This window comes from Coregonus lavaretus, assembly GCF_964263955.1.
Source record: "Coregonus lavaretus genome assembly, chromosome: 27".
NCBI lineage: Eukaryota > Metazoa > Chordata > Actinopteri > Salmoniformes > Salmonidae > Coregonus > Coregonus lavaretus.
The window spans coordinates 38634281-38661659 of record NC_140014.1 but is presented as its reverse complement, the minus strand read 5'-3'; the positions used below and the strand labels follow the sequence as shown (position 1 = coordinate 38661659).

At 40.5% G+C, this 27379-nt stretch overlaps 1 protein-coding gene across 1 annotated transcript; it reads right to left on the bottom strand.

Annotated features, from left to right (window-relative positions):
* Window positions 1–418: 418 nt before the first annotated feature.
* Window positions 419–17894, bottom strand: slc22a3 (solute carrier family 22 member 3; the record flags this gene model as incomplete). Its single annotated transcript, XM_084144495.1, has 11 exons — window positions 419–434; window positions 678–777; window positions 1091–1203; window positions 5535–5643; window positions 6099–6313; window positions 9957–10072; window positions 10453–10570; window positions 10947–11115; window positions 11503–11657; window positions 11954–12057; window positions 17463–17894. 11 exons carry the CDS (start codon window positions 17892–17894, stop codon window positions 419–421), a joined length of 1647 nt encoding a protein of 548 aa, XP_084000621.1.
* Window positions 17895–27379: the final 9485 nt, after the last annotated feature.

Sequence of the window (27379 nt, the reverse complement as noted above, 5' to 3'; positions counted from 1 at the left end):
TATCTTCAATATTGAATTTGATCTACCCCAAAATATTTTATAAAAAATAAATGCCATTGTCGTCTGGATGTTGAAAATGCTATTTTATTCCATCAGTACACAATTACTTTCAATATCACATTTATCATAGATATAAAATGGTGTTCATTAAACAAACAATCGTTATGGTATGAAACCTTTTATTTGATGATGTTATAAACAAAGTGTTTGAAAGACAAATAAACGTTTTTAATTTTTGCTCCTCTCTCTTTTACGCCATTCTACTTTACATGTCACTTTTCTTCCTCCCAAGACTCGTTGAGTAACAGATAGCAGTACGTGTTTACATTTGTGTGTATTTCTGTGTGAAATTCACCAAAATATATGAAATATGTTAAATAGTGTAGTTATTTCTGTTGCCGTCTTTTCCTTTTGAGGCTTATCTGTATCTCCTCCTGGTAACACAAAGAGGGCATAATAAGGGGCTAATGCTAATTAATATCAACACAAACATAAACATAAAAACAAACACAAACACAAACATAAACACAAACACAAACACAAACATAAACACAAACACAAACACAACAATAAACACAAACACAAACATAAACCTAAACAAATACACAAACATCAACACAAACATAAACATAAACAAACACAAACAAACATAAACACAAACATAAACACAAACATACCCATTTAAGTTCTCCACGTCTTCTATGGTCTCAGGGAAATCGATGCCTCTCATCTCCGGTAATAGCATGACCAGTCCACTGTACAACATTGACATGACACCTACAGATACACATGGTACAATATTATCAAGCAGTAGAGCTGACAATTCTGAGACGCAGAAATGAGCTGTATATCACAGTAAGATCAATCATTTGATGTCAATGTGAGTGTTTAATACTTAATATTTTCTTCATCAATTCATCTGCACTTATTTCTAAAATACAAAATACACAAAGAAGAGGAGGGCAACCAATGTGAGTGGAGGTGCAACCCAAATTGTTTTATCATCTTTGCAAAGGAAAAGGTACAAAAATACAAAATAAATGCAAAAATACAACTAAAAATCCAAATTAAAAATCCAATTGTGAAATACCATAGAGGAAGAGGGGCAGTTCCTGCCAGATACTGGCCAGTCTGTAGAGCAAGAAAGGGGCAGCTATAGCTCCTATGTCACTGGCTGACGAGCACACAGACACGCCCAGGTTTCTGTCAAATACAAGCGATATTAGTCTTGATATACAGTACACTACATCATATCAATATGATTTCATTATTATTTTCAAACATTTGATCGTACAGTAGTGTTTACACATATTCCAATGTGTATTATTGCATGTTACTGCATATAGTACTACCAGCAGTGTTGTGTTCGAGACCACCTAAAGCGAGACCGAGTCAAGACCAAGACCGGAGGGGTGGGGGGGGCGTGACTGAGTCAAGACCGAGACCAGAAGGGGACAAGGGGTGTGAGACCGAGTCAAGACCGAGACCGGAAAAATGCGAGTCCATTTCAAGACCATGATTGTAATTTTGTAAAATCACCACCATAATAAAAGTTAAAAATGTCCAGTATTTCTGTGTTCATATTTCAGAACAACATATGGATTCTTTAGACTTTCAGAATAGTGAAAAAAAGCATGCTGAGGGAAAATAATATTATAATTTTCAATGATGTTATGATTTAATTTCTTCAGTTTTTGTTGGAAATGAAAGGGTTAACACTGAAGAGGAAAAAAAGGGACTCATGATCATTGCCCTTGCTAGTTTGATTGTATTGACATTCACAGCCTTAGTTACATAGGTCAGTTTTTATCCAGAGTATTGAGTCATTGAAACTGAAACAGTGCAACCCGAATGGAGGCAGCAAACAATGTACCAGGCCAGCTGTGATATACAACCTGATAACAATATATTATTTTGTATTGGTGAATTATATTAATCATGCATTGAACTGCATCCATCTATTCTGCCAACAATGCCTTAGTGTACGTCATGGATCGTTGAGTCAAATATAACCTATTTTTAAAACCTCTTATAAAGTTGGTTTTGTGGCATAAATTGGGAATTTGATATTTTTTACTGATATTATTGATTGTCTGTTTGTTTCATATCTGCAAAGTATTTAAAACGCTGTCAGTTCCACTTCAAACTTTAGGTCACCGGTTACTTTGTGTGCTAAACGTTAAATATTTTTTGCAATGGGAAGTAATAGTTGTACATTTTGATTGGGAAATGCTTAATGGTTGTGTTTTTGTATTCTTATGATTGGGACCTACTGACTTATTATGTCTGAGTTTATGGACTGCTTATCCTTTAACATCATGCTGTGTGACTGCTTATCCTTTAACATCATGCTGTGTGACTGCTTATCCTTTAACATCATGCTGTGTGACTGCTTATCCTTTAACATCATGCTGTGTGTGACTGCTTATCCTTTAACATCATGCTGTGTGACTGCTTATCCTTTAACATCATGCTGTGTGACTGCTTATCCTTTAACATCATGCTGTGTGACTGCTTATCCTTTAACATCATGCTGTGTGACTGCTTATCCTTTAACATCATGCTGTGTGACTGCTTATCCTTTAACATCATGCTGTGTGACTGCTTATCCTTTAACATCATGCTGTGTGACTGCTTATCCTTTAACATCATGCTGTGTGACTGCTTATCCTTTAACATCATGCTGTGTGACTGCTTATCCTTTAACATCATGCTGTGTGACTGCTTATCCTTTAACATCATGCTGTGTGACTGCTTATCCTTTAACATCATGCTGTGTGACTGCTTATCCTTTAACATCATGCTGTGTGTGACTGCTTATCCTTTAACATCATGCTGTGTGTGACTGCTTATCCTTTAACATCCTGCTGTGTGACTGCTTATCCTTTAACATCATGCTGTGTGTGACTGCTTATCCTTTAACATCATGCTGTGTGTGACTGCTTATCCTTTAACATCATGCTGTGTGACTGCTTATCCTTTAACATCATGCTGTGTGACTGCTTATCCTTTAACATCATGCTGTGTGACTGCTTATCCTTTAACATCATGCTGTGTGTGACTGCTTATCCTTTAACATCATGCTGTGTGTGACTGCTTATCCTTTAACATCATGCTGTGTGACTGCTTATCCTTTAACATCATGCTGTGTGACTGCTTATCCTTTAACATCATGCTGTGTGACTGCTTATCCTTTAACATCATGATGTGTGTGACTGCTTATCCTTTAACATCATGCTATGTGTGACTGCTTATCCTTTAACATCATGCTGTGTGACTGCTTATCCTTTAACATCATGCTGTGTGACTGCTTATCCTTTAACATCATGCTGTGTGACTGCTTATCCTTTAACATCCTGCTGTGTGACTGCTTATCCTTTAACATCATGCTGTGTGACTGCTTATCCTTTAACATCCTGCTGTGTGACTGCTTATCCTTTAACATCATGCTATGTGTGACTGCTTATCCTTTAACATCATGCTGTGTGACTGCTTATCCTTTAACATCATGCTGTGTGACTGCTTATCCTTTAACATCATGCTGTGTGACTGCTTATCCTTTAACATCCTGCTGTGTGACTGCTTATCCTTTAACATCCTGCTGTGTGACTGCTTATCCTTTAACATCATGCTATGTGTGACTGCTTATCCTTTAACATCATGCTGTGTGACTGCTTATCCTTTAACATCATGCTGTGTGACTGCTTATCCTTTAACATCATGCTGTGTGACTGCTTATCCTTTAACATCCTGCTGTGTGACTGCTTATCCTTTAACATCATGCTGTGTGACTGCTTATCCTTTAACATCATGCTATGTGACTGCTTATCCTTTAACATCATGCTATGTGTGACTGCTTATCCTTTAACATCATGCTGTGTGACTGCTTATCCTTTAACATCATGCTGTGTGACTGCTTATCCTTTAACATCATGCTGTGTGACTGCTTATCCTTTAACATCATGCTGTGTGACTGCTTATCCTTTAACATCATGCTGTGTGACTGCTTATCCTTTAACATCATGCTGTGTGTGACTGCTTATCCTTTAACATCATGCTGTGTGTGACTGCTTATCCTTTAACATCCTGCTGTGTGACTGCTTATCCTTTAACATCATGCTGTGTGACTGCTTATCCTTTAACATCATGCTGTGTGACTGCTTATCCTTTAACATCCTGCTGTGTGATTGCTTATCCTTTAACATCATGCTGTGTGACTGCTTATCCTTTAACATCCTGCTATGTGACTGCTTATCCTTTAACATCATGCTGTGTGACTGCTTATCCTTTAACATCATGCTGTGTGACTGCTTATCCTTTAACATCATGCTGTGTGTGACTGCTTATCCTTTAACATCATGCTGTGTGACTGCTTATCCTTTAACATCATGCTGTGTGACTGCTTATCCTTTAACATCATGCTGTGTGACTGCTGTCTTTCCATCGGCCCTATTCAGTGGTGTAGCGGTGCTTGGAGAAGTGGGTATACTATAATTTTGCCAAAAAAGTTCCCAAACGGCCCGCCCAGCGAAGGAAAGGCACCCTGTGTGAAAGATACTATGTTTTCCCATTTTTTAATGAGTTTTCTACACCCCTGATGCAAACAGCACATGATGACAACTGCGTGTCACAAATAGCCTACTAATCAACACTTTGGACTACATTTTTTCAATGCCTGGTTTGCACACCCATTGTTGCCTTAGTTAGCATTTACTGGTAGATATCATAAGGTGAAACGTCTTTCCTACCCTACCGGCTACAGATGTCATTCCATGCCAAAACCAGTTGAGAGCTGCACACTCTTGCTGCCTGCAGATGATATTCTGCTGAAACTAGGCTGTGTGCTGTGTGCGGCGCGCATGTGAATATATTTAACGTGCTTTGCGATTGTGTAGGCTACTTTGTGCATTACTTCTCTATTGTACTACATAACTGATGAGTCGTATACCTCTACTACACTACTTTGATACACATCAGTAGGGATTAAGAAGTGAGTATACGCAATGCCCACTGGGAAAAAAGTGGGTTTACGGTTTATACCTGTTATACCCTCCACTACACCACTGGCCCTTTGTGTTTTACAAAAAGTGCACTCTCCTACATGAGTGCGCTGGTATTACCGTAACTGTCCTTTCAGAATCACGGACCTGTCACATACTGAAGGCCTATAGGTTCGCCACTTCGCAAGTATGTCTATAATAGATAAAGCTGTTAAGATATTCATGTTTCAAGAAAGGTGTGTATATATTTGGACTGGCGAACCGGTTTTATGCACTAACTGAAAGGAAATGGATAGTTATGAGTTTTTTACTCCGCTGGTCTCAGCTGGTCTCGTAAAGAAATTACGAGTCCTCACTGCCCGAGACTGAGACAAGACCAAGACACTCGATAGGTGGTCACGAGACCGGACTCAAGACCGAGACGGGTCTCGAGTACTAAACTGACTACCAGTATGTAATCCAGGTTGTGAAAACGTTAGGATTGAGCAGCATTAATGATTTGAGTTTGATGTTATTATTTGGTTCCACTCTCACCTGAGAGGTGTTGGATACAGCTCAGAGTTGGCAAAATTGACAGTCTCGAATCCAATGGTGACAGAAAGCCTCCCAATGATCGCTATGGCTTTCTTTAGCCACAGATAGTCTACAGGGAGAGGAAAAGAGGTTGAATATATTAAACTATGCATCATATTTTAACGGCCAAATTAAGCAGAATGGTCAACCCCCCCAAAAAATGCAGGATGGGATTACAACAGATAATCTCCTAACTAAAGTAAAGGATCAGGAAGAAAGGGAGGAAAATAAAAACCCATAAAAGGAGGAGAAAAAATATTCTCAGAATCCATTATTTTCATTCTGAGCTTTCACATGTCAGTTATCATCAGAGTTGTGTAACTGAGTTTTAATTGGCTAACCTCCTTCTTCAGCTTGAAATGCCACCACCAGGAGCAACATGGGATCGAATCCCACCCCAAACACTTTCTCACTTTCTCCCCACTACAATTACATCTGCATTCTGAGCTTAATAACATAATAATGCAGAAAGTGGACAAGTCTCTATACTCCTACTTGAAATAATACATTAAAATACCTACTGACCTACTGAGACGAAGGGCACTATGAGGCAGGCGACTCCTCCTATGAAGTTAGACACAGCCATGAGAGGTCTCCGTCCCACCCTGTCCACCAACAGGTAGAAGATGAGGCCGGTGGGCAGCTCCACGGCTGCAGAGATGAAGAAATCGCGGAAGATATTGTCTCCAGTGATACCCAGGCGGAGAACCAGCCCTTGGAAAACAACTGCGCTTGTGAACCTTGGGAAGAGCAGCAGGGAGCAGTTAATGTGGAATGTTGCCCAGGACAGAGACAGGGTGAAGTTTTGGATCGATTGATCTGAGGATTTCATGTACAGATGAAGTATTTTTTAACGGGCGTCACAGAACAGCATGCGGCACTCACCTGGCTCAAAATCTGTGGCAAAAGGCACAACATAATTTCATTGCCATGGTGATGATGAGGATGTGTGGCATTTGTTCAATTAAATGCAGTAAAATATTTTTCTCCAGGTGAGTACGGCATGATGTGTTGCAAACTGTATATTTATGTAGCCTACTCTTTTATTTGAGTGGAACAGTAAACATCAATAACATTTCAAATGTGTCTGGCTCCAGCCATGGCAGTTACTTTTTTTATGGCTTTTGTACTATTTTCACAAGTATGTAGTGAATTTTCTAAACTCTTAGTACAAAACTCCAAACTGGTAACACTTTTAACGAAGCCAGTCTTACATTCAAAACCTTTCATTGTGCATTAATTTGTTTCTAGACATCACCACACCACCATTGACCCAAAATATACGTTTACTGTGACATACAGTGCGTTCAGAAAGTACTCAGACACCTTGACGTTTTTCCACATGTTGTTTACGTTACAGCCTTATTCTAAAATGTATTAAATAAATAAAAAAATCCTCAGCAATCTACACACAATACCCCATAATGACAAAGCGAAAACAGGTTTTTTGAAATGTTTGCAAATCTATTAAAAATAAAAAACAAAAATACCTTATTTACATAAGTATTCAGATCCTTCGCTATGAGACTCGAAATTGAGCTCAGGTGCATCCTGTTTCCATTGATCATCCTTGAGATGTTTCTACAACTTGATTGGAGTCCACCTGTGGTCAATTCAATTGACTGGACATGATTTGGAAAGGCACACACCTGTCTATATAAGGTCCCACAGTTGACAGTGCATATCCGAGCAAAAACCAAGCCATGAGGTCGAAGGAATTGTCCGTAGAGCTCAGAGACAGGATTATGTCGAGGCACAGACCTGGGGAAGGGTACCAAAAAATGTCTGCAGCATTGAAGGTCCCCAAGAACACAGTGGCCTCCATCATTCTTAAATGGAAGAAGTTTGGAACCACCAAGACTCTTCCTAGAGCTGGCCGCCCAGCCAACTGAGCAATCTGGGGAGAAGGGCCTTGGTCAGGGAGGTGACCAAGAACCCAATGGTCACTCTGACAGAGCTCTAGAGGTCCTCTGTGGAGATGGGAGAACCTTTCAGAAGGACAACCATCTCTGCAGCACTCCACCAATCAGGCCTTTATGGTAGAGTGGCCAGACGGAAGCCACTCCTCAGTAAAAGGCACATGACAGCCCGCTTGGAGTTTGCCAAAAGGCACCTAAAGGACTCTCAGACCATGGAAACAAGATTCTCTGGTCTGATGAAACCAAGATTGAACTCTTTGGCCTGAATGCCAAGCGTCACGTCTGGAGGAAACCTGGCACCATCCCTACGGTAAAGCATGGTGGCGGCAGGGACTGGGAGACTAGTCAGGATCAAGGGAAAGATGAACTGAGCAAAGTATAGAGAGATCCTTGATGAAAACCTGCTCCCGAGCACTCAGGACCTCAGACTGGGGCGAAGGTTCACCTTCCAACAGGACAACGACCCTAAGCACACAACCAAGACAACGCAGGAGTGGCTTCGGGACAAGTCTCTGAATGTCCTTGAGTGGCCCAGCCAGTGCCCAGACTTCAACCCGATCGAACATCTCTGCAGAGACCTGAAAATAGCTGAGCAGCAACGCTCCCCATCCAACCTGACAGAGCTTGAGAGGATCTACAGAGAAGAATGGGAGAAACTCCCCAAATACAGATGTGCCAAGCTTGTAGCGTCATACCCAAGAAGACTCGATGCCGTAATCGCTGCCAACGGTGCTTCAACAAAGTACTAGGTAAAGGGTCTGAATACTTATGTAAATGTGATATTTCAGTGTATTTCATTTTTAATCAGCAAAAATGTCTAAAACCTTTTTTTTGCTTTGTCATTATGGGGTATTGTGTGTAGATTGATGAGGGGAAAAAACAATTTTATCAATTTTAGAATAAAGCTGTAACGTAACAAAAATTTTAAAAAGTCAAGGGGTCTGAATACTTTCCGAAGGCACTGTATAATGAATGCATTGGTTTAATCACCAAAACACAACACAATTATGTATTCTCAATCAATCCAAATGTAAGATACATGTTTCAAAATGTCTCTTTGAATGTAGTATGCTACAGTACTGTAAATTACAGTACATAACAATGTTTTCACATTACACTTGCACTACCCATTGCAATCGACTGAACATCAAATGTCCATAATTTCTATCCCATGTGTGATCAAAGGTGTGATCATTCAAGACATCTTTCACAATGTAATCAAATTAAAGAAATGAAAGAAACATCATGTTTAGCAAGGCATTAGTTTGCATCAAGTCTGTCTTGAGCATTTGGCCATAGGATCTCATCGAAATCACAGTAAATATCTTAATTGTTCCCACACCTGGGGGAAAACCTTTTGGCATGGCAAATCCAAGTCTGACATACTGTATCTCTGGATTGATGTCATTGCATGCCTCATCCATGGCCTGAAGGAGGGTGGTATGCTCCTGGGGATGGCAATCATACATCATCCACCTGTATTGTAATCGTGTATTGTATTTTACAGTATTGTATTGTACTTATGTATTGTAGTGGTCCTGTACGTGGCTCAGTTAGTAAGAGCATGGCGCTAGCAACACCAGAGTTGTGGGTTCGATTCCCACTGGGGTCACATACCAAAATGGGCGGAATGTTGTCTCTTTGGATAAAAACGTCTTCTACGTAAATGGCATATATTACTGTATTACAGTACTGTATTGGCCAATGACATTTTATTAAAGCAGTGTGGTGAAGTTTGGTGAAAAAGTGACTGTATGATTTTGTGTATTGTACTTAGTCAATTGAAAATGTGCTTATAGTTTTGAAACAACTGTCTTTTTGATGATCTGTTCTTGAGTTATGAAAATGTACCACATACTTGTGAAAATTGCACCAGAGCGATAACAAAAACTGTAACTCCTACTGGATGATTGCACCAAGGGCAAACAGGCCGAAACAGGGAGCGACTAACCTAAACTTGTCAAATAAGAAACACTAATTTCTGTTTGCAAAACACTTTGCAACTGTGTGCTCTAATGGACACACCCCCAGAGTAATTTGGCTGTCTGTCCAAGCAGCTCCCAGTTCAGCCAGGTCACAATGTTTGTCCAGGTCTCCAGGACATCGGGAGATGCCTTAAATACCGTCCAGTGGGGTCAACGTGAGCTCCTATTAACATCTAGTAGGCACACGGCTTGCTAGGGTGCTGTGGACAGACGGACGGACGGACGGGGGGGATAGCGGAAGGGCTTAAACCGCTGGGCTCTGCTCCGGCTCCAAGGATCACGGGTTCAATCCCAGTGATAGGCACTCGTTTTTATTTTTTCTATATTTTTTCTGTTTTAACCCAAACCTTAACCCTTACCGTAACCAGTCGGAATGAATGCCTAAACTTCTAAATGTGATGTTCATCCCCGCCTTGGACAAACATTAAATACTGAAGTGAGATCGTGATATCTTGTTGCCCAGTTGGCGTGTCTCTTACCAGGCGTAGATGAGGATCAGGGTGTTTCTTCTCATGTTGGGCATCCTAAACAGATCCATGAAGGACAGATGACTTATCTCTGCCTCCTGCTCCTGCTTCTCCTCCAGAAGATCAAACTGAAAAAAAGACTGATATGTGATAAGTGATGTGCCTGCGGCTGAGGCTGGTTTAGCGGGTAACGTCACCGCCTCCAGCCCCCCCCCCCCCCCCCACTAAATGTGTGCACTTTCACTTCTATAGTATCAGCCTCCCATCTTCCATCTACTGTAGATAGCAGTTTACACTACACTGAACAGTTTACACTACTCTGAACAGTTTACACTACTCTGAACAGTTTACACTACTCTGAACAGTTTACACTACTCTGAACAGTTTACACAACTCTGAACAGTTTACACAACTCTGAACAGTTTACACTACTCTGAACAGTTTACACAACTCTGAAGAGAGCTCTATGAAGCACAACAAGATGTTTCGGAAATTAAAAGTAGGCAACCTCTTCGAAATTCTCAGGGACAGTTCTCTTATTACACTTGGCAATGTTTTCAGCGATCCTCATAGCCTCTTTGGTTCTTCTTTGTGACAACAACCAGCGAGGAGATTCTGGAATGAGCCTGAAAGGGAAAAGGTATTTTTATATTTTTATTATAATAATAATAATAATCATCATCATCATCATCTTAATCTCTTATGTTTTACCCAACCCCCTGGACACCACACAGTATAGGATCATCTAGGTAGATTGCATTTTTATAAAGTATAATATTGCATTCCAATTTCATAAGACATGCCACAAGGTCGGTACCCAGAACAACAACTGTCACCTACTTGATCAGTGTGTGTGTGTGTGTGTGTGTGTGTGTGTGTGTGTGTGTGTGTGTGTGTGTGTGTGTGTGTGTGTGTGTGTGTGTGTGTGTGTGTGTGTGTGTGTGTGTGTGTGTGTGTGTGTGTGTGTGTGTGTGTGTGTGTGCGGAAATATTGACATATTACCAAAAGTAAGTGATGAAGATGAAGCAGGGGAGACTCATGGCCAGCTGCAGGGTTTTCCAGGAGGGCAGGAAGTATGCCAAGAGAGGTAGGATGGTCATCCCAGCAGAATAAAAGCTACGGGACACCAATGAGACAAACTTCCGGTTGTTTGATCCAAAGAACTCAATGACTATCAAAGACAAAAACAAGAAAGACTACAATAACAGAAACGTCGGAGCAGGAGCAGGTACAGAACGAAGCAGAAAACCTCCCATATCATTCCTCTGATCACTAGTAAATGGACACTGACTTTCTACCTAAAAACCTTGTATGGACTGTGTTTCTGTGTTCTGTTTCGGTGTTCTGTGATTTATCATTTTGCATATTTTATTAATAAATTGTAACTTTGTAAAAACAATACCCAGGTGTTTCAGTGATGTTATGTGTGACTGCCATGTGACTGCATTTCTAGTCAGCAAAGAGCAGAGAACACCTCCCTTACATAACAGTATTTCACATTTAAGGCTTGATTCTGGTACTTCCATACCAGTCACCGTGAGTTGAGAAAACAACATACTAAATACATAGCTGACTGTCCATGCTCCCTTGCAACAGAAGCCCTGCAGAACTCTGAAGAGCAGCAGCAGGGGGTAAAAGGGTGACAGCATCACAGCTATCCCTGACACCCCCAGGCCAAACATAGACAGGATGAAACAGGGCTTCCTGCCAAACCTGTTGGAGGAGGAATAATGAAAATGTTTTAAGAATGCAATTGACATCATTAAAACGATTAAAAAGCGTCACGTCAGAAGAACTGTTTTAGGCTATACAAAGTTAATGTCATAAACGGAGCAGTAAGGGAGTAGCGTTTCTATTCTGCTGCATAAGGGGGAATGCTCTCATAATACCCATACAGGTTATATTGACAATATTTATTTACAGTATATCACTGCTGCTTTGGTTGCATTTACATTGACTGATGCTATTTGTTGTTATTATCACAGTGTTTAAACAAAATGCTGATGTACCTGTCTGCCAAGTATCCAATGACAAAAGCACCGATGAAGAACCCTCCAGCCAGGGACACCTGACTGAAATCTGCTAGCCATGAATCCTCACACACTAAGGAAAACTGGGATAGATAAATACATAAACACGTAAATACATAGATAACATTACGTGTGTTTGTGACAAATGCACCTTTTATATTGCTGAGAAAACAGATCCTTGCTCAAGGGATGATGTCATGCTTAGTTTAAGATGAAGGAGTGACCCTTAGGGTGGCTACTCAGAGATGCTAACATGCTGTCAAATTACCGATGATAAATGTTGCACAGCACTTTAACTTTTGTTGGCATTATGAAATTATCCTGGATAATAGGCTATTCAGTAAATGTACCGACCATGCACTTGAAACAGATTGTAATTCATTCATTCCTGACCCTGAATTGGCTCTAGAAAATGTATCCTTATTTCTCTGGCAGATAAACCTGCCCCCTTTAAACAATTCAGAGTGAAAGATAGATCTAACCCTTGGTTTTGTTCTGAGTTATCTGAGCTCATTCAGATGAGAAATCAGGCCTGGGCCAAAGCAAGGAAAACTGACTCAGTAGTGGACTGGCAATCTTTCAGACAATTGAGAAACAGATGTACTATCTCGATTAAGAAAGCTAAATCAAGCTACTTTTTAAGCTCTATCTCTGACTCTGCTGGTGATCCTTCTAAATGTTGGAAAACAGTAACTGCACTAAAGCGTACAAATTCCCCTTCTTCCCTGCCTAAGCAAGTTCTGTCTGACTCTGGTATCATAACTGGGAGGAATGGGATAAGTGATGCTTTTAATCATCAATTTATCTCAGCAGGCTTTTTATTAGAGAGAAACTGTGGTCTAATTGACCCTGGTCAGTCAATCGACTGCTTTCCCCTCTGCCAGCCTCTAGCTGACTCGACAGTTAACCCATCAACTTCTAATGAATCTTTGTTTTCATTTCAACAATTTACTATCTGTGATGTGCTAGATGCCTTGCTTAAGATTGATGTAAAAAAATCCACTGGGGCTGATATGTTTGATCCATTTTTGCTGCAGCTCTCTGCCCCCCGATTGCGGAATCTTTAACCCATATTTTTAACCTGACGATTATATCTGATACTATCCCCAAGGTTTGGAAAATGGCCAATGTACTTCCCGTCAAAAAAGTGATGGCCCTTGTGACTTAAATAATTATCACCCTATTTCTAAACTTTTTTGCCTAGCTAAAATATTAGAATCCTTTATTAATTCTCAGCTAAGATCTTTTAGTATTTTAGTATTTTTTTTTTACAATTATGGATCCCCTGGGGTCCAGCAAAATTAAGGCAGTTATACAATTTTAAAAACATTACAATACATTCACAACAGATTTCACAACACATTGTGTGCCCTCAGGCCCTTACTCTATTACCACATACCTACAACACAAAATCCATGTGCACGTGTGTGTATAGTGCGTATGTTATCATGTGTGTGTATGCATATGTCTGTGCCTATGTTTCTTATCTTTAAAATGTATTCTAAATGTACATCAGTCAAGTTTTAGACCAGGCCATAGCACTATCTCTGCTGCATCCCTAGTTACAAAGGATGTGGTTAATTGTACAATATGGATAAAAGGCAATAATGTGCTGCCCTCTTCATTGACCTGTCAAAGGCTTTCGATACTGTTGATCACTCACTGCTAATTCAGAGGCTTTCCTCAATTGGCCTAGACCAGGCTGCATATAACTGGTTTAAAAATTACTTGGCAGATAGAACTCAATGTGTATCTACTGATGGTGTTAAATCAGGTTTCCTGGATATTATGAATGGTGTCCCGCAGGGGTCAATTTTGGGTCCTTTACTTTTTAGATTAACAATATTGACTTGTCTGTAAAAAAAAAAATGTAACCTGCACTTGTATGCAATGTTCCCTCAAAAAATGTAGGCACTGAGCAAATTTCAGGTCTGATGAGTGCAAACTTGAACATTGTGAAAATTCTGTGCAACTTCCAGCGCACATTTACTGTGAACACTGAGGCTGTACCCGCTTTAAGTTACAGTTTCAACAGTTGCCAAGTAGGCTACTGTGGCTATTTGATCATAATGTGGTCCTCTGTAGCTCAATTGGTAGAGCATGGCGCTTGTAACGCCAGGGTAGTGGGTTCGATCCCCGGGACCACCCATACGTAAAAATGTATGCACACATGACTGTAAGTCGCTTTGGATAAAAGCGTCTGCTAAATGGCATATTATTATTATAATGTAGGCCTACCAGAGTGGCCTACCATCAAAAACAATGGAGAAAATGCACCCCATAACATTTTAACATGGAAATAGCTGTTATATCATTCAGCCTACAGTAGCAGCCAATGTGTGGTGTTCAATGTAGGCCTAGATTCCATGAGACTTTTGAAAAAAAACATGCAGGGCTTGATATTAACCTGTTTATCCACTTGTCTTTCAGACAAGGAGGTTGAACATGTTGTTGTGATGTTTGATGGAAGAAACCACTTTACAAAATAAAATGCATTATTATTTCCATATGATTATTACAGAGAATCAGACAAATTATGCTACCCTTTGCCTATTGGCTACTTAGCTTATTCAAGCCTGTCTCAAAATACAACACTGCCCCTTTAAGACAAAATTTTTCAAAGATGTCTAGAAATGCACATGTTTTGTGCTCTTGTAGGAAGCAATCACTTCCCTATTGCTGACTACAAATTATCTATAAACTGGGCTAATAACTCACCAACTAGCAAAGGATATGAACAAAATGTGCACACGTGGCTACATGCAGCTCTTGCTTTGATCTCAAAACAAGCGCATCTACTCATGACCACAGCTGTAAACATGTCCAGTTCAAAGTAAATGGCACAGATCCATATATGGCAATGGTCTATTTGCATACAGGCCTACTGCAGCTCGGATTGGTTATGCCGCACGGTCTGTGTAGAGTACAGCTGAGTCATGTGCAAAAGAATACTACTTCAATGCGTTCTGCCTACTACAAAATCTCTTGCGTAGTTCGTTATGTTTCGGTATGTTGCATTGAAAGTGGCTAATATTGCGTTGATTCGATCACAATTGCCACAGTAAAGGGAAAACAATTGCCACAGTAAAGGGAAACGTTGATAGTGTTAACCAACACGGAAAACTCTAGAAAGTTGAGTGAAGTTCAATCTCGTGCTTCTCCCTGTGGGCTTATATTTATTCTGTGCTCTGCACAGCAGTCTTGGGGCCACTGCGCGGCAGTCTTGGGGCCACTGCACGCCCGCGTACACATGCAGTTTAGAGGGAACATTGCTGGTATGCTGATGATACTGCTGTGTATGCTATTGCCCCAACGGTTGATCGTGCTCTATCTGAACTATAGTCTGCCTTCATTGTATTAAAGAAAACCCTTATTGACCTGAAATTAGTATTGAGTGCAAGTAAAACTAAGTATATGTTGTTCTCTAGAGCGCATAAAAACAACTCTGATGATTTAAGCATATGTACTTTGGATGGTGTCCATTTTGATCGTGTCCCTGCTTACAAGTATATGGGCATCTGGATAGATGAAAAGCTGTCTTTTAAAAAGCATATTGAGGAGTTAGTTAAGAAGCTGAGAATATAAATGGACTTATTCTATTGAAATAGGTCCTGCCTCTCGCTAAATAGTAGAAAGCAGATTATGCAGTTGAAGGTCCTATCGGTCCTAAATTATGGCGACATCATATATGAACACAGCTGCTACTTCATTAAAGCTTTTAGATGCAGTATACCATTTTGTATACATCTGGCCCTTCATTGGACACTGTGTTAACAAACCTCCAAACGAGCTTCAATGCCATACAACAATCCTTCAGTAGCCTTCAACTGCTCTTAAACACTAGTAAAACTAAATGCATGCTTTTCAATCGAACGCTGCTAGCACCCGCCCACCCGACTAGAATCACCACTCTCGACGGGTCTGACCTAGAGTATGTGGACAACTACAAATACCTAGGTGTCTGGTTAGACTGTAAACTCAACTTCCAGACTCACATAAAGAATCTCCAATCCAAAGTTAAATCTAGGATCGGCTTCCTATTTCGCAACAAAGCCTCCTTCACTCATGCTGCCAAACATGCCCTAGTAAAACTGACTATCCTACCGATCCTTGACTTCGGCGATGTCATTTATAAAATAGCCTCCAACACTCTACTCAGCAAATTGGATGTAGTCTATCACAGTGCCATCCGTTTTGTCTCCAAAGCCCCATACACTACCCACCACTGTGACCTGTACGCTCTTGTTGGCTGGTCCTCACTACATGTTCGTCGTCAAACCCACTGGCTCCAGGCCATCTATAAATCACTGCTAGGCAAATCCCCGCCTTATCTTAGCTCATTGGTCACCATAGCAGCACCCACCCGTAGTCTGCGCTCCAGCAGGTATATCTCACTGGTCATTCCCAAAGCCAACACCTCCTTTGGCCGCCATTCCTTCCAGTTCTCTGCTGCCAATGACTGGAACGAATTGCAAAAATCTCTGAAGCTGGAGACTCTTATCTCCCTCAACAACTTTAAGCATCAGTTGTCAGAGCACCTTACCGATCACTGCACCTGTACACAGCCCATCTGAAATTAGCCCACCCAACTACCTCATCCCTATATTGTTATTTAATTTGCTCTTTTGCACCCCATTATCTCTATTTGCACATAATCTCTTGCACATCTAGCATTCCAGTGTTAATACTATTGTAATTATTCTGCACTATAGCCTATTTATTGCCTTACCTCCATAACTTGCTACATTTGCACACACTGTATATATATTTTCTGTTGTATCTCTGACTTTATGTTTTTTTTTACCCCATATGTAACTCTGTGTTGTTTTTTGTTGCACTACTTTGCTTTGTCTTGGCCAGGTCACAGTTGTAAATGAGAACCTGTTCTCAACTGGTTTACCTGGTTAAATAAAGGTGAAATAAAAAAATAAAATAAAATAGCGCACTGCACTTTATTATGGGTGACAGTTTTAGCACTCATCACTGCATTCTCTACCAGAAAGTTTTCATTTATAAAGCCCTTTTACAAAAAGTCCCACTGTACCTAACATCATTACTAAACTTTAGACATAGGCGTTACCACACCCGGTCTCAGGGATGGCTAACTCTGGAAATTCCTTTGGTCTACTGAGTTAGATAAATCAGCTTTTAGTTTTCTTCTTCAAAATGTTCTGAAATGTGATGTTTTGATGCCTCTAGGACAATTCAGAATGCTGATTGAGGACCTTTTTACTGATGGATGTCTTTGTTTTTTATGAACATGTGTTTTTTTCTACTTGCATTTTGTATTTTTATTTTGATGTGTGTATTTTCTGTAATTTGTGTAATGCAAGGTTCATCTGTAAAATAGACCTTGGTCTCAGTATGGCTCCCTGATACATGTAAGGTTAAATACAATTAATGTATTAATTCATTCATTTATTTCTTAGTAGAACATGAACTCCTGAACTTCAAGACACTGCGGGGTTTTTTTGCAGCCCAAATTTACCTCTGAAACGATAGTAGTGCGAGACGGATCAAACACCCAGCCGCTGTCGCACGCGACTACCGGTAACTTGGTGAGATTAGAAATCAAGGGCCAGTCGTTGAGGTCACTGCAGTTGCTCTGGCTGCCGTTCCAGAACTTCCAGTCCACATCGAACCTCTGGCAGCGGCTGTAGGCGCCCGACGCGCCCTGCCCTGACTCATCCAACAGCGGGACGGTGAGTTCACGCAGCTCCTTGTCCGTCCATTCACATTCATCCTGGATGCGCTCTGTCCCGGAGGTCCGGCACCAGTGCACTGGGGTGTTCCCCAAGAACACGACTCCTACGAGGACGAACGCGAAGGTCAGCACCGGCAGAGATCCGAGGACAGTGATTCTCATTTGGTATGGTCCGAAATCTCCGATGTGGACGAGCAGGTCATCTAGGTTCGGCATTGTTTTACTGTCTTATCTTGGGTTGACAGATGTCACTGGTGGCGAGGAGGGCTCAGCATCATTTGAAAGAGAGAGTCAAGTAATTTGACAAGTGACTCCTTTTGTTCAAGTCAATAATTTGGTTCGGTTGACTCCATGCGTAATTGTACCTTACTACAGATGTAGAATCTTAATTTGATCACTCTTTTGCTGCTGAGAATTGTCCTGCACAGCACGAAATGCAAACTTGTTGTGTATTTAATGTTTAAACAGGCTTTTAAAGTTAGTAATTTCCACTTTAAAATGTCTGACTTGATTTGCCCTAACAAAATTGTATCAACCCGTACAATATTTTTTATTTAATTATAATAATTCACATTTCCAAATTTTTTTGAAATCGCAAACTGGCTCAAATGAATATCCTACATCTGTAGAAGTAGAGGTGGGGCTAGTCTAGAGACTTGTTCAAAGTCCCTCAAGGAGGGGGAGAAGACACTCTCAAGAAAGGGGCGTCATGACCTGAGCAGAACTGTAGGCTAAGTAGGCTAATGTAAATTGAACTTGATATAACGCCATGTGTACAGATGTATGATCTTAATTTGATCACCCTGTTACAGAATTGTTCTGCAGTGCAGGAAATGTAAAACTCGTAGTGTATTTGAGGTTTTAAAAGGATTCTGAAGGTTGTAATTTCCACTTTGAAATTTCAGACTTGATTTTCCCTTATAAAAATGTATGAACCCCTACAAAAATGTCCATTAATTACAATCCACATAATAATTCAAATGTCCTGTTGCTGCATGATTATTTTCCTGCTGTAGCAATCTGGCTCAAATTAAGATCCTAAATCTGTATAGGTTGACATTCAGAATAATTTTCTGCCTGTAGTTGACTTCAAGGGAGAGGTCTTTTGCAGGTGCTCTGCCCATACACTGTACAGTTTGTAACATACAGTACCAGTCAAAAGTTTGGACACACCTATTCATTCAAGGGTTTTTCTTTATTTTTACTATTTTCTACATTGTAGAATAATAGTGAAGACATCAAACCTATGAAATAACACATATGGAATCATGTAGTAACCAAAAAAGTGTTAAAGTACCCATCCCTTGCCTTGATGACAGCTTTGCACACTCTTGGCATTCACTCAACCAGCTTCACCTGGAATGCTTTTCCAACAGCCTTGAAGGAGTTCCCACATATTCTGAGCACTTGTTGGCTGCTTTTCCTTCACTCTGCGGTCCAACTCATCCCAAATCATCTCAATTGGGTTGAGGTCGGGTGATTGTTGAGGCCAGGTCATCTGATGCAGCACTCCATCACTCTCCTTCTTGGTCAAATAGCCCTTACACAGCCTGGAGGTGTGTTTTGGGTCATTGTCCTTTTGAAAAACAAATGATAGTCCCACTAAGAGCAAACCAGATGGGATGGTGTATCGCTGCAGAATGCTGTGGTAGCCATGCTGGTTAAGTGTGCCTTGAATTCTAAATAAATCACAGACAGTGTCATCAGCAAAGCACCCCCACACCATCACACCTCCTCCTCAGTGCTTCACGGTGGGAACCATACATGCGGAGATCATCCGTTCACCTACTCTGCATCTCACAAAGACACGGCGGTTGGAACAAAAAACTCAAATTTGGACTCATCAGACCAAAGGACAGATTTCCACCGGTCTAATGTCCATTGCTTGTGTTTCTTGGCCCAAGCAAGTCTCTTCTTATTATTGGTGTCCTTTAGTAGTGGTTTCATTGCAGCAATTCAACCATGAAGGCCTGATTCACGCAGTCTCTTCTGAACAGTTGATGTTGAGATGTGTCTGTTACTTGAACTCTGTGAAGCATTTATTTGGGCTGCAATTTCTGAGGCTGGTAACTCTAATGAATTGATCCTCTGTAGCAGAGGTAACTCTGGGTCTTCCTTTCCTGTGGCTGTCCTCATGAGAGCCAGTTTCATCATAGCGCTTGACTGCACTTGAAGAAACTTTCAAAGTTCTTGACATTTTCCAGATTGATTGACCTTCATGTGTTAAAGTAATGATGGACTGTCGTTTCTCTTTGCTTATTTGAGCTGTTCTTGCCTTAATATGTACTTTGTCTTTTACCCAATAGGGCTATATTCTGTATACCATCCCTACCTTGTCACAACACAACTGATTGGCTCAAATGCATTAAGAAGGAAAGAAATTCCACAACTTTTAATTACCTTTTAACAAGGCACAGCTGTTAATTGAAATGCATTCCAAGTGACTACCTCATGAAGCTGGTTGAGAGAATGCCAAGAGTGTGCGAAGCTGTCATCAAGGCAAAGGGTGGCTACTATATATTTTGATTTGTTTAACACTTTTTGGTTACTACATGATTCCATATGTGTTATTTCATACATATACAATATATAATGCATAACAATATAATTCACAAGAGTCCATTCAAAGCATTCAAAGGCTGTTTCAATAGGAAATCTATCTCGTCAGTCCAGCTGTGCAACATTTCAAGAGAGATACTGACAGCTTGTTTATTTTCCTAACTTGGCCTTGAGTTCCGGGCCAAGGGACATAATAACACAGTAATAATAATAAGACAACCACAAGTCATTACATAACTGTTTTGAGGATTTGTACAGAATGTCAGATTAAATACAGTAAATGCACAAAAAAATGCCCCTTGAAGTGCAACGTATTCATTTCCTTTTTGTCTTTCATACACACTGCATTATCGTGGTACTGAGACAAAACGGGGAACAGTATTCCAGGACTATATTACATTTCTTTATTCGACAAACCCTCATCTCATCCACACACTCTCCTCTAGTCCCTGGATATGTCCCAAATGGCACCCTATTCCCACACTAAATCGATAATAAGGTGCCATTTTCCTAAAGGCCCTGGTCAAATCTAGTGCACTATAGGCTATAGGGAATAGGGTGCCATTTGTGACAGCCCCTGTCTATAACATGGACATTCAAAGGAGACTGTGTCCTCATGTGAAACTATTAGTCACCCATCTGGATGTAATAAACAGGACTCTCCATTCTGGATGGCAGACAATGCATGGGTCACTGCTCTTCACCAGAGCTGCCCTTTTACATCTGGCTTTAATGGTCGAAGCTGTTATTAAAGTCTACGTTTTTATAACTTCTTGATCTTCTTTACATTGAAGGTAATAAAAGATCCAAGGACTCATTTTGAAAGTTTGTGTGCTTTGACATATTTTCAGATTCACTGAATTCCCATTCTCTAAGATACAGCTGTCTTGAAAATACCTTAAAGAATAAGGTGTTAATATAACGTGACTAGGTATCCTACTAGGCTCCTCGTAACACAAACGTTTTTGTTGTTGTTGTTTGTTTACATAATGACCACTAGTCTAAAAAAAGATACTAAGAACTACCTAGAAATAATCGACTCGGGTTATCTGTAGAAGAACCAAGATCAAAATTTGAGCATGTGTACACAAGTAATAATAACACATGTAATTCACCAAGACTTCATCAATTTCTTTTGAGGAGTTTATAAATTGAGGCAAAGTTGTGGTATTCAAATCTGTAAGCAATACAAAAAAAAAGAAAAAAATTCACAAGGGTATCTGATAAGAAATTAGGGAATACAGTGGGGAAAAAAAGTATTTAGTCAGCCACCAATTGTGCAAGTTCTCCCACTTAAAAAGATGAGAGAGGCCTGTAATTTTCATCATAGGTACACGTCAACTATGACAGACAAATTGAGGGGAAAAAATCCAGAAAATCACATTGTAGGATTTTTTATGAATTTATTTGCAAATTATGGTGGAAAATAAGTATTTGGTCACCTACAAACAAGCAAGATTTCTGGCTCTCACAGACCTGTAACTTCTTCTTTAAGAGGCTCCTCTGTCCTCCACTCGTTACCTGTATTAATGGCACCTGTTTGAACTTGTTATCAGTATAAAAGACACCTGTCCACAACCTCAAACAGTCACACTCCAAACTCCACTATGGCCAAGACCAAAGAGCTGCCAAAGGACACCAGAAACAAAATTGTAGACCTGCACCAGGCTGGGAAGACTGAATCTGCAACAGGTAAGCAGCTTGGTTTGAAGAAATCAACTGTGGGAGCAATTATTAGGAAATGGAAGACATACAAGACCACTGATAATCTCCCTCGATCTGGGGCTCCACGCAAGATCTCACCCCGTGGGGTCAAAATGATCACAAGAACGGTGAGCAAAAATCCCAGAACTACACGGGGGGACCTAGTGAATGACCTGCAGAGAGCTGGGACCAAAGTAACAAAGCCTACCATCAGTAACACACTATGCCGCCAGGGACTCAAATCCTGCAGTGCCAGACGTGTCCCCCTGTTTAAGCCAGTACATGTCCAGGCCCGTCTGAAGTTTGCTAGAGTGCATTTGGATGATCCAGAAGAGGATTGGGAGAATGTCATATGGTCAGATGAAACCAAAATATAACTTTTTGGTAAAAACTCAACTCGTCGTGTTTGGAAGACAAAGAATGCTGAGTTGCATCCAAAGAACACCATACCTACTGTGAAGCATGGGGGTGGAAACATCATGCTTTGGGGCTGTTTTTCTGCAAAGGGACCAGGACGACAGATCCGTGTAAAGGAAAGAATGAATGGGGCCATGTATCGTGAGATTTTGAGTGAAAACCTCCTTCCATCAGCAAGGGCATTGAAGATGAAACGTGGCTGGGTCTTTCAGCATGACAATGATCCCAAACACACCGCCCGGGCAACGAAGGAGTGGCTTCGTAAGAAGCATTTCAAGGTCCTGGAGTGGCCTAGCCAGTCTCCAGATCTCAACCCCATAGAAAATCTTTGGAGGGAGTTGAAAGTCCGTGTTGCCCAGCGACAGCCCCAAAACATCACTGCTCTAGAGGAGATCTGCATGGAGGAATGGGCCAAAATACCAGCAACAGTGTGTGAAAACCTTGTGAAGACTTACAGAAAACGTTTGACCTGTGTCATTGCCAACAAAGGGTATATAACAAAGTATTGAGAAACTTTTGTTATTGACCAAATACTTATTTTCCACCATAATTTGCAAATAAATTCATAAAAATTCCTACAATGTGATTTTCTGGAAAAAAAAATCTCATTTTGTCTGTCATAGTTGACGTGTACCTATGATGAAAATTACAGGCCTCTCTCATCTTTTTAAGTGGGAGAACTTGCACAATTGGTGGCTGACTAAATACTTTTTTTCCCCACTGTATCACATAATGTATTTCTCGACTGATCAGCTACTACATGTTCGTTTTGTAATGGGTCTTGCTAGTGTCTTGTACAGTGCCTTCAGAAAGTATTCATACCCCTTTAATTATTCCACATTTTGTTGTGTTACAGCCTGAATTCAAAATAGATTAAATCTATTTCTCACCCATCTACACACAATACCCCATCTACACATAATACATGTTTTTAGAAAATGTTGCTAATTTATTGAAAATGAAATACAGAAATATCTAATTTACATAAGTATTCACACCCCTGAGTCAATACATGTTAGAATCACCTTTGGCAGCGATTACAGCTGTGAGACTTTCTGGGTAAGTCTCTTAAAAGCTTTGCACACCTGGATTGTACAATATTTGCCCATTATTCTTTAAAAAAATATTCAAGCTCTGTCAAGTTGGTTGTTGCTAGACAGCCATTATCAAGTCATACCATAGACTTTCAAGCAGATTTAAGTCAAAACTGTAACTCGGCCACTCAGGAACATTCACTGTCTTCTTGGTAAGCAACTCCAGTGTAGATTTGGCCTTGTGTTTTAGGTTATTGTCCTGCTAAAAGGTGAATTCATCCCCCAGTGTCTGGTGGAAAGCACACTGAACAAGGTTTTCCTCTAGGATTTTGCCTGTGCCTAGCTCCATTCCGTTTATTTTTTATTCTGGAAAAACTCCCCAGTCCTTAACGATTACAAGCATACCCACAGCATGATGCAGCCACCACTATGCTAAATATGGAGAGTGGTACTCAGTAATGTGTTGTATTGGATTTGCCCCAAACATAACATTTTGTATTCAGGACAAAACGTTAATTGCATTGCCACATTTTTTGCAGTATTACTTTAGTGCCTTGTTGCAAACAGGATACATGTTTTGGAATATTTTTATTCTGTACAGGCTTCCTTATTTTCACTCTGTCAATTAGGTTAGTATTGTGTAATAACTACAAGGTTTTTGATCCGTCCTCAGTTTTCTCCTATCACAGCCATTAAACTGTGTAACTGTTTTAAAGTCACCAATCCCTGAGCAGTTTCCTTCCTCTCCGGCAACTAGGAGGACCCTGTATCTTTGTAGTGACTGGGTGTATTGATACACCATCCAAAGTTATCAATAACTTCACCATGCTCAAAGGGATATTCAATGTCTGCTTTTTTTTTTACCCATCTACCAATAGGTGCTCTTCTTTGCGAGGCATTGGAAAACCTCCCTCGTCTTAGTGGTTGAATCTGTGACTCAAGACATTTCAGCTTTTCATTTTTAATTCATTTGTAAAAGTTTCAAAAAACATAATCCCACTTTGACATTATGGGGTATTGTGTGTAGGCCAGTGACAAAAAATCTCAATGTAATCCATTTTAAATTCAAGCTGTAACACAACAGAATTTGGAAAAAGTCATTGGGTGTGAATACTTTCTGAAGGCACTGTAATAGACTGTTAGAGCATGTGAGATTTGGATCTTGATTCTGAGATTAGTTTAGCGAGATACTGTAGTCTCCTAACAGCTGCTGTTATTCTCTGACACTGGAGACTATGGTCCAGGGGTATTCAAATCTTACTCTACGAGGTCTGGAGTGCTGCTGGTTTTCTGTTCTACCTGATAATTAATTGCGCCCACCTGGTATCCCAGGTCTAAATCAGTCCCTTATTCGAGGGGAAGAATGAAAAAAAGCAGTGAACTGGCTTCAACGTCCCTGGGACATCATGAAATGGTCGCCTAAAGTCGTCAGGACAATGTGTCATGGTCCCCTGGAGGTTTTGTCTGGTTCCCAGTTGTTCCCGGGGATGTCCCCAAGGAAGTTTTTAGGACATTCTTGGGATGTTGTCTCATGGTCCCCTGGAGGTTTTGCCTAGATCCCGGTTAGTCCTGGGGACGTTTTTAGCACGTTCTTCGGATGTTGTGTCATGGTCCTCTGGAGGTTTTGTCTAGGTCCCAGTTTTTAGGACTTTCTTGGGATGTTGGGTCATGGTCCCCTAAAGGCCCCCTGAAGGTTCTTGGGACCTTGTGTAATGGGCCCCTGGAGGTATTTTGTCTAGGTCCCGGTTTGTTCCGGGGACGTCACCCGATGGTTGCAAAAAAATATTCCCCCCCACAAAAAAAATATTTACCCAGGACACGCACACCCTAGTTTCATTACACATCACGCCTTGTTACTGTTGCCAAGACCATCAAGGCCCTGATTGGTGAACCACTGATCCAATCACAGCTCTTTGTCTTTTGGCAACACTAGGGGGACACACACAGTGCTTTTAATATAGTGTTTGCAATTTACATACACTATTGTTCAAAAGTTTGGGGTCACTTAGAAATGTCCTTGTTTTCGAAAGAAAAGCAATTTTTTTGTCCATTAAAATAACATCAAATTGATCAGAAATACGGTGTAGACATTGTTAATGTTGTAAATGGCTATTGTAGCTGGAAATGGCTGATTTTTAATGGAATATCTACATAGGTGTACAGAGGCCCATTATCAGCAACCATCTGTCCTGTGTTCCAATGGCACGTTGTGTTTGCTAATCCAAGTCTATCATTTTAAAAGGCTAATTGATCATTAGAAAACCCTTTTGCAATATGTTAGCACAGCTGAACACTGTTGTGGTGATTAAAGAAGCAATAAAACTGGCCTTCTTGAGATTAGTTGAGTATCTGAAGCATCAGCAATTGTGGGTTTGATTACAGGCTCAAAATGGCCAGAAACAAATAACCTTCTTATGAAACTCCTCAGTCTATTCTTGTTCTGAGAAATGAAGGCTATTCCATGCGAGAAAAACAACGCTGTGTACTACTCCCTTTACAGAGCAGCGCAAACTGGCTCTAACCAGAAGAGAAAGAGGAGTGGGAGGCCCCGGTGCACAAACTGAGAAAGAGGACAAATACATTACAGTGTCTAGTTTGAGAAACAGACGCCTCACAGGTCCTCAACTGGCAGCTTCATTAAATAGTACCCGCAAAACACCAGTCTCAACGTCAACAGTGAAGAGGCGACTCCAGAATGCTGACCTTCTAGGCAGAGTTGCAAAGAAAAAGCCATATCTCAGACAGGTCAATATAAATAAAAGATGGGCAAAAGAACACAGACACTGGACAGAGGAAGATTGAAAAAAAGTGTTCGGATCACAAAGAAGAACATTTGTGAGACACAGACCAAATGAAAAGATGCTGGAGGAGTGCTTAATGCCATCTGTCAAGCATGGTGGAGGCAATGTGATGGTCTGGCGGTGCTTTGGTGGTGGCAACGTGGGAGATTTGTACAGGGTAAAAGGGATCTTGAAGAAGGAACGCTATCACTCCATTTTGCAACACCATGTTTGCAACACCAATACCCTGTTTGATTGGAGCCAATTTCTTCCTACAACAGGACAATGACCCAAACCACAGCTCCAAACTATGCAATAACTATTTAGGGAAGAAGCAGTCAGCTGGTATTCTGTCTATAATGGAGTGGCCAGCACAGTCACCGGATCTCAACCCTATTGAGCTGTTGTGGGAGCAGCTTGACCGTATGGTACGTAAGAAGTGCCCATCAAGCCAATCCAACTTGTGGGAGGTGCTTCAGGAAGCATGGGGTGAAATCTCTTCAGATTACCTCAACAAATTGACAACTACAATGCCAAAGGTCTGCAAGGCTGTAATTGCTGCAAATGGAGGATTCTTTGACAAAAGCAAAGTTTGAAGGACACAATTATTATTTCAATTAAAAACCATTACTTCTAACCTTGTCAATGACTACATTTCCTATGCATTTTACTATATTTCCTATTCAAACTCATTTCATGTATGTTTTCATTGAAAACAAGGACATTTCTAAGTGACCCCAAACTTTTGAACGGTGGTGTGTATGGACAAACCTTGACTACATTGTGTATGTTTATTCATAAAGTAATTATTATTCATTATGTCCTCACCTGGTATTTGAACTCACAACCTCTTGGTTCATGGCATTCCGATCTTCCTGCTACGTCAACTTGTCTGTATTTAAGACTGATTTCACCTGTAGGCCTATCCCTGCACTTTAACGTAAATATCAGCTTTTTTTTTTTAAATACACTGAAGAAAACCTATTATATTTACCGTAGCGATTCAGGAGTAAGATTAAAACAGAATAATATACCCCACCAGCATTAGACAACTATACTGAAAACCCAAACTCAAATAGCTGAAATAAGTAAATTCAATCAATGAGCGAATAGTCAGGTTAACTGATAACTAAGATAGCAGTGCAGATGGCACTCTTTTGCAAAGTGCAGAGATATATTATAGATAATGAATGTGTAGGGGACTTCT